The 14,078-nt window shown below is 44.6% G+C and overlaps 1 protein-coding gene across 1 annotated transcript in view; it reads right to left on the reverse strand.

Annotated features, from left to right (window-relative positions):
- Window positions 1-8,194: 8,194 nt before the first annotated feature.
- tm4sf5 (transmembrane 4 L six family member 5) overlaps window positions 8,195-14,078 on the reverse strand; it is a 25,265-nt gene continuing 19,381 nt past the window's right edge. Inside the window, exons 5-6 of the mRNA XM_076289581.1 lie at window positions 8,831-8,952; window positions 8,195-8,496 (exon numbers count right to left, since the gene is read on the reverse strand). Of these exons, the coding sequence (XP_076145696.1) occupies window positions 8,195-8,496; window positions 8,831-8,952 (424 nt within the window). The remainder of the gene's footprint in view (window positions 8,497-8,830; window positions 8,953-14,078) is intronic.

Below are 14,078 nucleotides of genomic sequence, written 5' to 3' on the forward strand. Positions count from 1 at the left end.
TAGTGAGTTATAGTAATTGTGTAAATAGATACTTAAAAATGTAAAATGTTAAAAAAAGGAGAAAAAGGGATTGATGTAAAAAGGGGGAAAAAAAACATACATATTTTTTTTTTTTTGGGTGGGGAGGTGTTACGAAAATACATAAGCTACACCCAGGTACACACTGATACTGATTGTTTTGTTTATTTTTAATGGCACCTGCTACACAACAACTACGTGTGGCTGACGGTCCCTCAGGGGGTGGGGCTGCACCCTTAATTGACTGCGACGAGGGCACCTGTGCTGGTTGGGGTTTGGGAACATGGCGTTTCGCAATGGAGAGTTGTGTTGACTCTGAAGACGGCGGTGGATGTTGGTTCTTTCGTATTTTTGGCCTGGTGTGATCAGCCGGAGGCCTACCAAGTTTCTCCAGGATTGGAGGGTGTCCCTTTGAATGAGCGACGGGTTTTGCGTTGTTTTTGGCTAGCTATATAGTTTTGTTTTCAGTACGTCGCCGAGTTGCCTAGTATCCACGCCAGGTTACCCCAACGCCAGCACACACTTGTACACGGGAAATACCTGGGAATACACCAAAGTTTTTAAACAAACTAAAAACTGCACATCCTCGGAAGGAGGACAAAGAACCGCGCGGGCTCTTCCGCGAGAAGGCAGCGGCCCTGAGAACAGTCCCCGTGAGACAAGGTAAGCTCCATCTACCTGGGGAATCTGTCTGGTGCCGTTTCTTTTGGTTTTGGCTTGTTTACATACACTCACGCACACAACATACACACACACAAACACTTAGTGTTGCTCCCGTTTCCCTCCACACACATGTTTACGAGGGTTTGACGAGCCGGGAGGGTTAACTGGGACGTAACAATACTCATAGTTCTTTAGCCACTAGACTACCACAGTATTACTTAAAGTATACTCATAGTTCTTTAGCCACTAGACTAACACAGTATTACGGTACTTAAAGTATACTCATAGTTCTTTAGCCACTAGACTAGCACAGTATTACTTAAAGTATACTTATAGTTCTTTAGCCACTAGACTATCACAGTATTACTTAAAGTATACTCATAGTTCTGCTGTGAAATGAATAAATAGGAATAATGGCACAGGTGGGAGTAATATCGGTTGTAGGCATTCTATTAGAACCAAATAAGCGAGTAGCGCTCTAGAATCTTTGATTAGAACTGAAGAGAATCTTGGGTTAAAACTTGAGAGCTAATGGGATAGCTGGTTGCTTTGTAATCCATTTCTATGAACAAAGACATGTGGAAAATATCTGTAATACTTAACATCTGTGGCGTTTCAAAAACCTGTTCACCAGATCTACTTAGCTTTTTACAGCCAGCCAGAATGGGAATAGAAAGAAATGCCTAACTGAGGCAACACAGTAAACTCAGCACAGACATTCTGGGCCCTTTCTTGGGCAATTTGTCCGATAGTGTTTACAATGTTTCCCTAAACACAGACGTCTGCTACAGCATAGTCTGGAAGTATAGCTTGTATATCTTGACTTTGACATTTGCAGCAGGGATGCCCCCAGGAATGCCACTGACTGACTGGACAGCCAAACGTTCTGCAATATGTTCTTCCACCCACCCCTGTTCATGGTATCTAGTTGCTGTCCGCTTCTGCTTATCCTTATAAAGCAAAGAATGCACCAGGCCGGTGAGCGTGTGTGTGTGTTATTTAGAATGGGACCCGGAGGTAGACACACAGTCACCTTGAGTGTGTCAGGGGACTGGAGGGAGCTCTGCTCTCCTGTCATGGAAACCACTTCTGCTCTCGCGCGCACACATAAACACACACATATGCACACACACACATACACACGCACACAGACACACACACACACACACATTTTACCTCTACACATGCGCACACATACACACACACACACACACACACACACACACACACACATTTTACCTCTACACATGCGCACACATACACACACACACACACGCACGCACGCACACACACGCACACACACACACACACACACAGATACCAAGCTGCCATTGTCACACTGACCAGCACTCGCCCTGGGCCAATCAGGTAGCTCTCAGAAGGGGGAAAAGATTACATTATGAAGTGCCACCCTCTGTAAGTCTTTGCAACCCGGTGTGTGTGTGTGTGTGTGTGTGTGTGAGAGAGGGAGGAGGGGAATTACATTATGAAGTGCTCCATCTCACCCCCTGTGAATCTTTGCCCTTCCAGTTATGCAGTCGGCAGCAGGTCAGCTGAGAGCAGCACACTAATAGCACTCATAAATAGTAACCGTGAAATAGGCTTGTTGTTATAGTGACCGTCAGCTTAGTTTAGCCACTGATGAACAGACTTGGTCTTAGAGTGATTGTTAGATTATTATCATTATAGTCTACGGAGACCATGTTTGTCAGGTCATAGACTTCGAATAGGAGAAGAATAGACATACAGTGTGGCTAGTGGATAATAGACTTAGGCTGTTGTAGTGACTGTCTATTAGTCTATTTAGACTGGCTGTCTTGCGACCCCCTTCTCTCTAATCGGTGGAATTTGGTTTCGAAATGTAGCGAGATGGGCATTGGATGGGCACAGAAAATGTCTTCTCTCATAGATAGGCTGTGTAAACACCAAAGGCATTATGTCAATAGCAGCCTTTAACCAAAAACCTTTAGAAAAATGTCTTGCAAATCATTTTGAGACCCCTCCAAAACTTTTGGCGACCCCCAGTTTAAGAACCACTGTTCTAGATCACATGGACACGCTAGTCAGTGGAGAATCAAACTGGTGTTATTGTGATTTTCAGGTAATTCTAGATCACATGGACACTGTGGGATAAAATGTTAACTCTTGAGCGAAGACCATATACTGTATGTGTGCTGTCTATATTTTACTCATGTGCGTTTTGTTTGTGAGCAAGTTATTTATGGAAATGTACCAGTAGGCAGAAACTGAGATTTCTGTCATCTGTGGCATTTCTTTTCCCAAGGTATTCTGAGATGGCCCTGAAAGGGAGCCGTCCTCTTCACTAGTAAGACAGACGCCTCTGCTCTAATTTGTGGAGGTCAGGTCAAATTTGGAGACATGCCATGGATATCGGTCGCTAAAGGATACAGCCTTCTGATTGATGTTTGATGAGTTGGGTGATGTCATCATTGAATAATTGTCATACCACAAATGGTAAGCTTTGACAAGCTTTATAAGAAGTGTACCTTTTCCCTGTATCTGTATAAGACTGCGCTTGTTAGCAACAGGGTGTAGGTCTCCGGTACTGTGAATAAAGCTCTCTGAGATTTCTTACTGACTACTGACTCTGCCTGAAGACCTTTTGAGTGAATCCAGAATTTTTGAAGACAACACGCTAGTCAGTGGAGAATTGACCTGGTGTTACAGTTTTTTTCAATATATTACTAACACATATTTCTCTGCACACACTAACTTTACCAAAACACTGGAAATCTAACTCAAAATGAAATTATTCTGTCAAAGAATGACACTTGTTTTCACTTCACAAGGTACATCCATTCATTCAAAGTACACCAGGTTTCAAAATACTGGCTATTGTTGACATTACAAAAACTGCATAGACTTTTATGTTTCAGTTTTACAGGTATTTGCATGCAATTTTTACACTAAATGTCTTGGTTGGGAACTGTATGTCCACATGCTATGTTCATATTCAAAAGCATTCCAGTAAAAAGCAAATCAGTTTATTTTTTCCTTTACTGTTTACTACAGGAGAGGTACAGTAGAAATACTGTTTACAGTATGATAGAACAGACAAAGTTTTACAGTATTGCTTACAGTGAACAACAAAATATCCATGAAACACACAAGAGCATTCTGAACAAAAAAACAACAGCAAAAAGCCCAGATAAAAAAGAGGGGAACTAAAAAAAGCACAAAGTTACTGTATCTAATCTCTGCGATCTTCAGGATCTTCAGGGTTAGGCCACATGTTTTCATCAACATCGCATTGATTACATGATCAATGGTAGTGGCACGAATTTCATCACTGACAACAGTTCTTGCAACCTTTGGAATGCCACCACCACGCATTCTTACACCTCTACCTTGCCCTCTCTTTGGGCCTGCTCTTCTCCCTGACCCTGCTCCTCTCACTGCTCCTGCACCTCTCACCGCATCTCTCACTGGGCCTGCTCTTCTCCCTGACCCTGCTCCTCTCCCTGCTCCTGCATCTCTCACTGCATCTCTCACTGGGCCTGCTCTTCTCCCTGGCCCTGCTCCTCTCACTGGGCCTGCTCTTCTCCCTGGCCCTGCTCCTCTCACTGCATCTCTCACTGCTCCTGCATCTCTCACTGCATCTCTCACTGCTCCTGCTCTTCTCCCTGGGCCCCTTGCTCTTACTCTGCCTCATCCAGACATTACAGTGTTTGTCTTTTTCTGTTTCTGTTTCTAAAAACATCACTCCTCAAAGTCCTCCTTTTACTGTATACGTGTCAATGTAATAGAAAAAAATAACCCCTGCCACTGAGTCTAAGCCAGTCTGGAATCAGCTGTGGTTGGCCCAATTTACCCAACATAAATCAATTGTGTGTCAATTTTTCAATTATTCAATCTGTTAAGAAAATGTAAGCATTGTGGAAAGGTGTTCACTGACTGCATATCGTGTGAAAACGACATGAAATGTGTGAATGGTATGGCCACAAAACACCGATGCTGTGCTAACTGTATTTAGAGTTTTGAAAATGTGACAACTGGTTGGACAAACGCTTGTTAGCGACTGAAAAAAACTGTATTGTGATTTTTAGGTTATTCTGGAGCACATGGACACGTCAGTAAGGAGGGCAGCTGAGGGTAGCAGGCTTGTCAGGCCAGAGCTATTTTTCACAATGTGGGTAAAGACAACATGGCCCACATACTGTTTGGGTGCTGGAGCCCTCCTCTGAGGTCAGGAATGCAAGTCACACACAGATTATTCTCAGCTCTTCTTCAGTTTCTCTCTCTCTCTCTCTCTCTCTCTCTCTCTCTCTCTCTCTCAGTCTTTCTCTATTTCTCACACATCTCCAGTCATACTCTGTCTCTCCATTTCTCTCTAAGTCTTTCTCTATCTCTACCACACAAGTCGAGAACAGCACCATGCAGCTAGATATGTTTATCATCTATAGGTCCTACTACTCTATAGGTCCTACTACTTCCAGGTCCTACTGCTTCCATCTATAGGTGCTACGACTTCTATCTATAGGACCTACTACTTCCATCTATAGGTCCTATTACTTCCATCTATAGGTCCTACTACTTCTATCCATATGATTTCATGTTATCTTTTCATATAATGTAACAAAATCAAACACTCTTTATTAGTAAATCTTCTCCCCACTCATATCTCTCCCTCTCTCGATATGTCTATAGCTTTCTGTATAACCTCTCTGTCTCTCTCTCTCTCTCTCTCTCTCTCTCTCTCTCTCTCTCTCACCATTCTCACTCTTTTTTCTGCTCTGGGCAGCTTCGTCAGCCTATTTCTGGCATAGTCCAGCTGTGGTCGTCCAGAACTGTTTTTGCGTGCCTGTGCGAAAACTTCATGCACTCCTTCTTCTCCTCCCTCCTTCCTTCCCTCCCTCCCTCCCTCCCTCTCTCACACACCATTCTTCATCTTTCCCTCCTCCATTTACAGCTTTTACTTCCTCTCTCCTTCCCTCCCTTTCTCCGTCTCTCTGCCTCCCTCTTTCCCTTTCTTTGCTTTCTTAATTCCCAGCTCCTTCTCTTTCTCTCTTTCATTCTCTCTCTCCCCCTTTTCCTCTCTCTCTTTATCTCTCCTCTGCGCCTCCCTCGTTCCCAGCCTCTCCTGTTCCACTTAGAGGCTGGTCCCAGAAGACTGTGTGTGTGTGTGTGTGTGTGTGTGTGTGTGTGTGTGTGTGTGTGTGTGTGTGTGTGTGTGTGTGTGGAGACTGAGGGGCAGTGGTTGCCAGTCAGCCAGTGAGGACCAGTAAATAATCAACCACACAACCACGTCTGTGTGTGTGTGTCTGTGTGTGTGTTTGTGTGTGTTTGTGTGTATGTGTGTGTGTGTGTGTATATGTTTGTGTGTGGTGTGTGTTTGTGTGTGTGTGTGTGTGTGTGTGTGTGTGGATATGTTTGTGTGTGGTGTGTGTGTGTGTTTGTGTGTGTGTGTGTGTTTGTGGATGTATGTGTGTGTGTGTGTGTGTGTGTGTGTATGTGTGTGTGTGTTTGTGTGTGTGTGTGTGTGTGTGTGTGTGTGTGTTTGTGGATGTGTGTGTGGATGTGTGTGTGTGTTTCTTGTGTGTATGTGTACTCAGGGAAGGGCAGTATGTCACACCCCAGCTCTCTCCAAAGCAACAACAACAATGATAACACTAATAACAGTGATTACACCATCCACAGCCATGTGCTCATTATGTGGCATATGAAGTCAGCTTGTGTCTCGCCTCACTAGAGGAGGATAGAAGCCATTAGGCACTGCTTAAGGCTTCTACATACCTGACGCACCCGACCGGTAGCGCGACAATGTGACGTCAAAATGACGTAGATCTCTCTGGCGCGCCAGGGTTTTGGCCGGGTAGCACACGGTAGCGCACCACTCTATTTTTTTCAGCTGAGCGCGACAAACCGGAAACCGGAGGCTAGCTACTAGTGTCTCTTACTGCAGCTTCTTCTACTGTGTAACGTAGTTAGCGTTAGTCTTTTCACAACAGCGACACCTCTGTTCAGGAGAATATTGCAACTAGTGTCACGACCACCACGCGCGAGTATAAATGGTTACGGCGCTCCTGTGACGTCACATTGTCGCGCTACCGGTCGGGAGTGGCGATTATGTGGGACACTTTAGGCAAAGGTAGCGAGAGCATTTAAACAAACACACAACCACCCACAATTCCTGTTACGAGCATGTTTTAGGTTAGGTCATGCTTAGTCAACATGCAGAGAGAAGTATTTGTGGCGTTCTACTGGATTATGCAGTGCTCGGTTGTGACAGCTGTTAATTAAACTCCCGTTATTAATTTAATGAGCGTAACGTTTCGAGTGCTCATCTTCAGACTACGTTTTTCTTTTTGATCATGTCATGCTTAGTCAGTATGCTAAGTTCACGAGCGTTAGCAGAAGTATGTTGTGGTGTTCCAGTGCAGTGTAGGTAGGGAAGTGCTGGGTTGTTAGCCTAGAAATCTAGACGCGCCCCTAGCGGCAGCAAATTACATTTGCTGCCAGGGCTAGTCTAGCAACTCTCCGTTGACTCGTGAGCTCTAGAAACCGAAACTAAATCTGGCATTGAAATCGTGTATAGAGTCGTTTGTTGGGCTTAACATAATGATTGATGGCAGAGTTGCAACGGTTTGGCTTGAATTCCCTGCTACTTGAAAACAAATATCCTATTGCGTCCTATTGCGTGCAGAGGGAATTTGAAAGACAACTGATTATCTCGACCCTCGGACTGAGCACTGCGAACGGTGAGTGCCCAGACCCTACATTTTAATGTGGGTCTGGCTCGCCAGGCTACTGGGTTGTGGCTCTCTGAGTAATAAGTGCTGGAACGCTGGAGTGTTTTGCAGGCCAGTCTGAGCCAGACTCTGTTAGGCTCTCGGTTCTTTCTATTGTGTGTGTATGTGTGTGTGAGTGTGTGAGTGTGAGTGTGATTGTGTGTGTGTGTGTGTGTGTGTGTGTGTTGAATGTTTTAGAGACCAGTCTGAGCCAGACTCTGTTAGGCTCTCGGTTCTCTCTATTGTGTGTGTATGTGTGTGTGAGTGTGTGAGTGTGAGTGTGTGTGTGTGTGTGTGTGTGTGTGTGTGTGTGTGTGTGTGTGTATGTGTGTGTGTGTGTGTATGTTGAATGTTTTAGAGACCAGTCTGAGCTAGACTCTGTTAGGCTCTCTGTTCTCTATATTGTATGTGTGTGTGTGTGTCTGTGTGTGTATGCATGTGCATTTGCATGGGTGCATGGGTGGGTGTGTGTGTAATTCGAATAAGTTCATTTAGCCAACTATTTTACTTAGACGTGATTTGTTCTTAGAAACAGGCTTAGGCTTTGCACGGGTGTGTGTGTGTGTGTGTGTGTGTATGTGTGTGTGTGTGTGTGTGTGTGTACGGTGTACGTGCGTCTAGACACTAGTTGCTCTAATTGGGAGGCCTGGTCAGAGGTGAATTGGTGTGTGTGTGTGTGTGTGTGTGTGTGTGTGTGTGTGTGCTTTCAAACAGCCCCTTTCTGCTGGTTGTAATATCCTCTACGTCTCCACATTCAATTCCCTCTAGCTGGGGCCAGGAGAGGAGGGGCCGCTGAAGAGATGGGGCCGCTGAAGAGATGGGGCCGCTGGAGAGGAGGGGCCGCTGAAGAGATGGGGCCGCTGGAGAGGAGGGGCCGCTGAAGAGATGGGGCCGCTGGAGAGGAGGGGCCGCTGGAGAGGAGGGGCCGCTGAAGAGATGGGGCCGCTGAAGAGATGGGGCCGCTGGAGAGGAGGGGCCGCTGAAGAGATGGGGCCGCTGGAGAGGAGGGGCCGCTGAAGAGATGGGGCCGTTGGAGAGGAGGGGCCGCTGGGAGAAATCTGTTTTCCTGATGAGGAAGAGGGCAGAATAAAGAGAATGCATAGACCCTGATTTCCCTCTCTTTGAAAACGTCCTGGGGGTAGTGTTTTGCACACAGCCCCGCTGTGTGTGTGTGTGTGTGTGTGTGTGTGTGTGTGTGTGTGGGTGCGTTGTCTATGTTTTGTGTGTGTGTGTGTGCCTGTGTGTGTGCGTTGTCTATGTTTTGTGTGTGTGTGTGTGTGTTGTGTATGTTTTGTGTGTGTGCGTGTGTGTGTGTGTGTGTGTGTGTTGTGTATGTTTTGCATGTGTGTGTGTGTGTGTGTGTGCGTTGTGTATGTTTTGGGTGTGTGAAGCTGAGTGACGTGGTCTCTTCCTCTCGGCGCCGGCGTGCTCGTGTGATCTGGTTCCGACCCGGCTCGGTTCCTGTCCACTGTGGTTCTGCATGTTGTGTCCCGGGGCCTGTGCCTCTCCATTGTTCAGGTGCCTGGTCTGTTCACATGAGTGGAGTGGAGTGGAGCAAAACATTCTGTCTGGGCAGCCTACTGTTCCCCCCAGCATCCCTATTAATCCCCCCTCCCCTCTCTCTCTCTCTCCCTCACTCTCTATCTTTCTCTCTCCCCTCTCTCTATCTTTCTCTCTATCTTTGTCTCACTCTCTCTCCCTTTCTCTTACTCTCTTCTCTCTTTTCCTCTCTCTGTCTCCCTCTTCCCCTCTATCAAACCTCTCTCTCTCCCTCACTCTATCTTTCTCTCTCCCCCCTCTTTCTCTCTCTTTCTCTCCCCCTCTCTTCCTCTCTCACTCTCTCTCTCTGTTTACGCACTCTGTCCATTTCCCTGTCTGTCTCTCTCTGTTCTTTGCCTCTTTCTCTCTCTGTGTCAATTTCCCTTACTCTTTCTGTCATTCTTTCTTTGGCCCTTGTTCCCTCCCTCCCTCCCTCCCTCCCTCCCTCTCCCTCATTTTGTACAGCTAAACTCAGAGCCAGCTTTGGCTTGGCTACTTCCTTCCCCCACCCCCTCTCTCTCCCTCTTTCTCTCTCTCTTTCTTCACATACTATTATGCCCAGGTTGTCCATCAACAGCCATTCTCCTGATATGTGTGGGCAGTAATGGCCTTCCTATTCTCTCCTTTCCTTTCCCTCTCTCTCTAACACACACATACATTCTTCTCTCCGTCAATCACTCTCTCTCTCTCTCTCCTTCATCAATCTGTCTCCTCCTTTCCTTTCATTTCCCCATATCCTCCCTTTCCTCACATTTCTCTCTCTCTTTCTCTCCTTTTCTATCCAGTATGACCTCCCATCGCTCTCTCTTCGTGCAGTTAAAGACAAGGCAGAACAGCACTGCTAACAGTAACTGTGATGACAACTGTTACAATGCAATATTAGCATCCAAACTGACCCACGACATGAAAAGTCTCTGTGAAATATTCGTTTTAATGTGATGCCTTTTCAAATTCTTTAAAATCTGACTAGCTGGTCAGTGTTTCTACCATTTACAAATTGGCTCTGAAAGTGATGTCCAACAGCACTGTTCTGCGTCGTCATTAATGTTAAAAGAACTACAAACTTTAAAGGCCTTTTTAGACATACAACAGTTATAATAGTTATTGTTGGCAGTGTGGGCTGACCTTTTAGCCTTCTCCTTCTCCCTTTCCACATCCCTACATCAGTGTGTGTGTGTGTGTGTGTGTGTGTGTGTGTGTGTGTGTGTGTGTGTGTGTGCGCCTTGTTCGCCTTCTCTCTCTCTCTCTCCACATCCCTCCATTGGCTGTGTCCTCCTCTCCCCTCCTTCTGTGCGTCAGTGTGTGTGTGTGTGTGTGTGTGTGTGTGTGTGTGTGTGTGTGCCCAGCATGAGAAGTAGCCCAGTAGAAAATGTTCTGTCCCATTCCCAGCCCTCCTCTTTTTTCCATAACCCCCCTCTCTCCTTCTCTCTCTCCTCTCTCTCATTCTGTCTGTCTTTTTCTCTCTCTCTCTCTTCTTTCTCTCTTTCTCTTCCTCTCCCTCACCAGACTCTCTACTCCTTTCATCTCTCATTTGTCTTCATCTCACACCTCTCTACTTTTTCTGTTTTTTCCAGTGTTCCCCTTTTTTCTCCTCCTCACACTACTTTTCTACTTATCTAGTTTTTTACGTCATTCTGAAACCCTTTCCCTCCCAGACATCCAACTATTCTACACTTCTGACTCAGCATGGAAAAACTTGTTCTCTCTCTCTCTCTCTCTCTCTCTCTCTCTCTCTCTCTTTCTCATTTTTCTATTCATCACCCTCTCTAATTGTATTTATGTTTACATTTCTGTTTATGGTAGATTATTTGGCAGATGCTTTTTTCCAAAGTGACTTACAGTATGTAAACACATTATACTGACAAATAAAATGGAAGGGCCTACAAATAGTAATTATGACCGCCGCGCAGCGAAGCGGCGGTCATATAGGTTTAGTCAGAATTATTTTTTTTTTTTATTTTTTTTTTTCGCATGCCCAAATTTCCATCAATGAGTCCCGGGACACTGAAAGACCAGGGTACACGAAACTTGGTGGGCATGTAACCCCACATGGATAGCATGGAACCATCGTTTTTCGTTTTGATCTGTAGCCCCCATGCTGGACTGGACCCCCCGAAAGGAGGGTAGGGCAGACACAGTTTTCTGTGAATATCTCGAAAACCGTAGGGTTTAGGAGGACCATTTTTTTTTGTATGTTGATCTCAAGGGGCCATGTCAACCCATTCCATAACCACTCATTTCATGTATAGCGCCACCTAGTTAAACACAAAAAAGTAAAAATGAGGTGTTGTAATTGAAGGTATCTGTGACCTAACATAGTCAAAACTGCACGAAATTGGAAGTGTAGGATCATTATGACACCCTCTGTATGCACGCCAAATTTTGTGGAATTCCGTTCATGGGGGGCCACACAATAAATTAATTTATGTTACTATTCACCAACTGGCCTGTAGGTGGCCGGAGACAGTTTTCTGTGAATATCTCGAGAACCGTAGGGCCTAGGAGGTCCACCTTTTTTATGTATGTTGGTCTTAAGGGGGCATGTCAACCCATCCCATTACCACTTATTTCATGTATAGCGCCACCTAGTAAAAATTTAAAAAGCAAAAAAATTAGGTGTTTTCATCACAATATCTCTGGCTGACAAGGTCAAAACTGCACAAAATTAAAAGTGTAGGATCATATTGACACCCTCCGAATGCATGCCAAGTTTTGTGTACTTTCGTTCATGGGGGGCCTTACAATAAAATAATTTATTGTTGGGCAACTTGGTGGGCATGTACCCCCACATGGATAGCATGGAACCGTCATTTTTCGCTTTGATCTGTAGCCCCCCCGTTGGACTGGACCCCCCGAAAGGAGGGTAGGGCAAACACAGTTCTCTGTGAATATCTTGAGAACTGTAGGGCCTAGGATGACCATTTTTTTCCGTATGTTTGCCTCCAGGGGTCATGTTAACCCATTTCATGTGCACTAGGGGTGTAACGGTTCATGTATTCGTATTGAACCGAAACGGTACGGGTGTCACGGTTCGGTGCATGAATTTACACGGAGAATACACGGTATAAAAATACATAAAACTCGTGTGCGGATTAATTAATGTCATGCGCAATTACTGTTAAGTAGCGAGAGTTACGGGAGTTCTTTAGCGACACCTAACGCTAATCTGTAGCCTCGCCTTAGCTCTGAAGCTCTGATTGGCGCCTATGTTTTTTTTTGTCAGGTCGTCAGTCGAGTCCGTCAGTCATTAGCAGCACTAAGGTTAGACCCACAAGAGTTAGAGGATCCGCTGGTCTATTTAAGATCGCAAGTTTGAGAACTTCAGTTACAGTAACGTTAGTACAGGCGAAAGAGTGGTGGATAAGATGAAACTGTGTGTCAGCGTTGTTCAGCAGTTATTGGGTATGTGAGTGGAATAAATGCTACACATATTCGAAGCCATCACCCAGATGATGTAGGCTACTAATCACTGAAACGAGGGGAAAAAACTTCCCCTGCGCTTCAGCAGCCTTTGGATACACATACAAATAGGGCCAAAACCTATGGCTTAAATTAAATGATTTCGTAATGACAGAAAGCTATGTAAATCGCGTGGTAATTACCTTTATGTTGGGGTAACTTGTAACTTCTCACATGAGGAGCTGGTAGTGTTAAGTGCATACACAGTAAAATAAAGTGACAACGCTAACCAGGCTAATAAACAAACCATGCTAGTACGGTGAGTTAACGTCAAAGGGCAAAGTAACGTGACTTCTAGTTGTAGTCTGTTTATGAAATGAAAGGAGCAATTTCGTTTTTAAAAAAAAGGCAAAATAGTGTGATATTTTCACAGTTAGTAGGCTAGATTATTACTTTACACACAATGAAAAATATTGAGGCAAATTGTAGACCCTTCCATATACAACTAAACACAGATGTTGAAGGTCTTGCTTAAGTGGATTTTTAAAAATCATTTTTCTATGTAATTTGCACTTTCAGAAATAAGAGATGCTGTAGGCCTATTTTCAGTTTTATAGCTGATTGTCTTATTTTGTTTACAAGTTACAGATGGAGTCTGGGTACTTATTGTACTGTTTAGCCTATATCTTACACACTGTTGCAGATAGCTCAGGGAAGAGACTGTATGACACTAGGTGGTACAGCCTGAGACATGCACAATAAAAAAAATGCTTTCTGCATTTTTGTTTTGCTTTTCCCTCCATTGTACCGAACTCGTACCGAACCGTGATGTCCGAACCGAGGTATGAACCGAACCGTGACTTCTGTGTACCCTTACACCCCTAATGTGCACACATGTGCACAAACAGATACACACACACACATAAATTCACAGTAATCATACGTATGACACATACTCACACAGTAGACATATGTACGCTTGAATGCACATACGCAGGCACACACACAAGCACGCACACACACACACACACACACCCACACACACACACACACTCACACACACACACACCCACACACATAACATAAACATAACACAAACAAGAATTTCTCAGAATTATGAACAGGCAAGATGGAGGTGGGGTTGTATAAAATTAATTTTACATGTGAAATCTATGAACTAATCATGTTTTGGTACTTGTTGTCTAGCAAATACCAGTGAGAATTGAGTGTGGATAATGCAATTTAGTGAGACAGTTAGAATCATATAGGCCTTTCAGCGTGATTTCTTTTTGTGGAAAAAATGTGCTGGACTGGGCGGCGGTCATATTTTGTACCGCTCTGCGGTACATCTAGTTAGCAATAGTAATAATAGTAATGAATACAAAAATATATGATAATAGTAATAATAACTATAATAATTAGTGATGCACCGATATATCGGCAAGCTATCGGTATCGACCGATATGGGTCTTTTTTGCTGCCATCGGCCATCTGCGAAAATGCCGATATTAGTGACCGATATTTTCAAATAGGCTGGCCACGACTAAATCGCTGATAAGCGGATCTTTCCATAGGGAGTAGCAGAGGGAGATGCACGATAGAGTGCAGATCTTTCCATAGGGAGTAGCAGAGGGATATGCACGATAGAGTGCAGATCTGTCCATAGGGAGTAGCAGTAGTGTTGGGAGGGTTACTTTCAAAACGTATTCC

The sequence above is a fragment of the Alosa pseudoharengus genome, unplaced genomic scaffold (assembly GCF_046254945.1).
Source record: "Alosa pseudoharengus isolate Yale_2024_CS ecotype anadromous, Long Island Sound unplaced genomic scaffold, YU_APseudo_1.1 YU_APseudo_1.1_scf_17, whole genome shotgun sequence".
In the NCBI taxonomy this organism is placed as follows: domain Eukaryota; kingdom Metazoa; phylum Chordata; class Actinopteri; order Clupeiformes; family Clupeidae; genus Alosa; species Alosa pseudoharengus.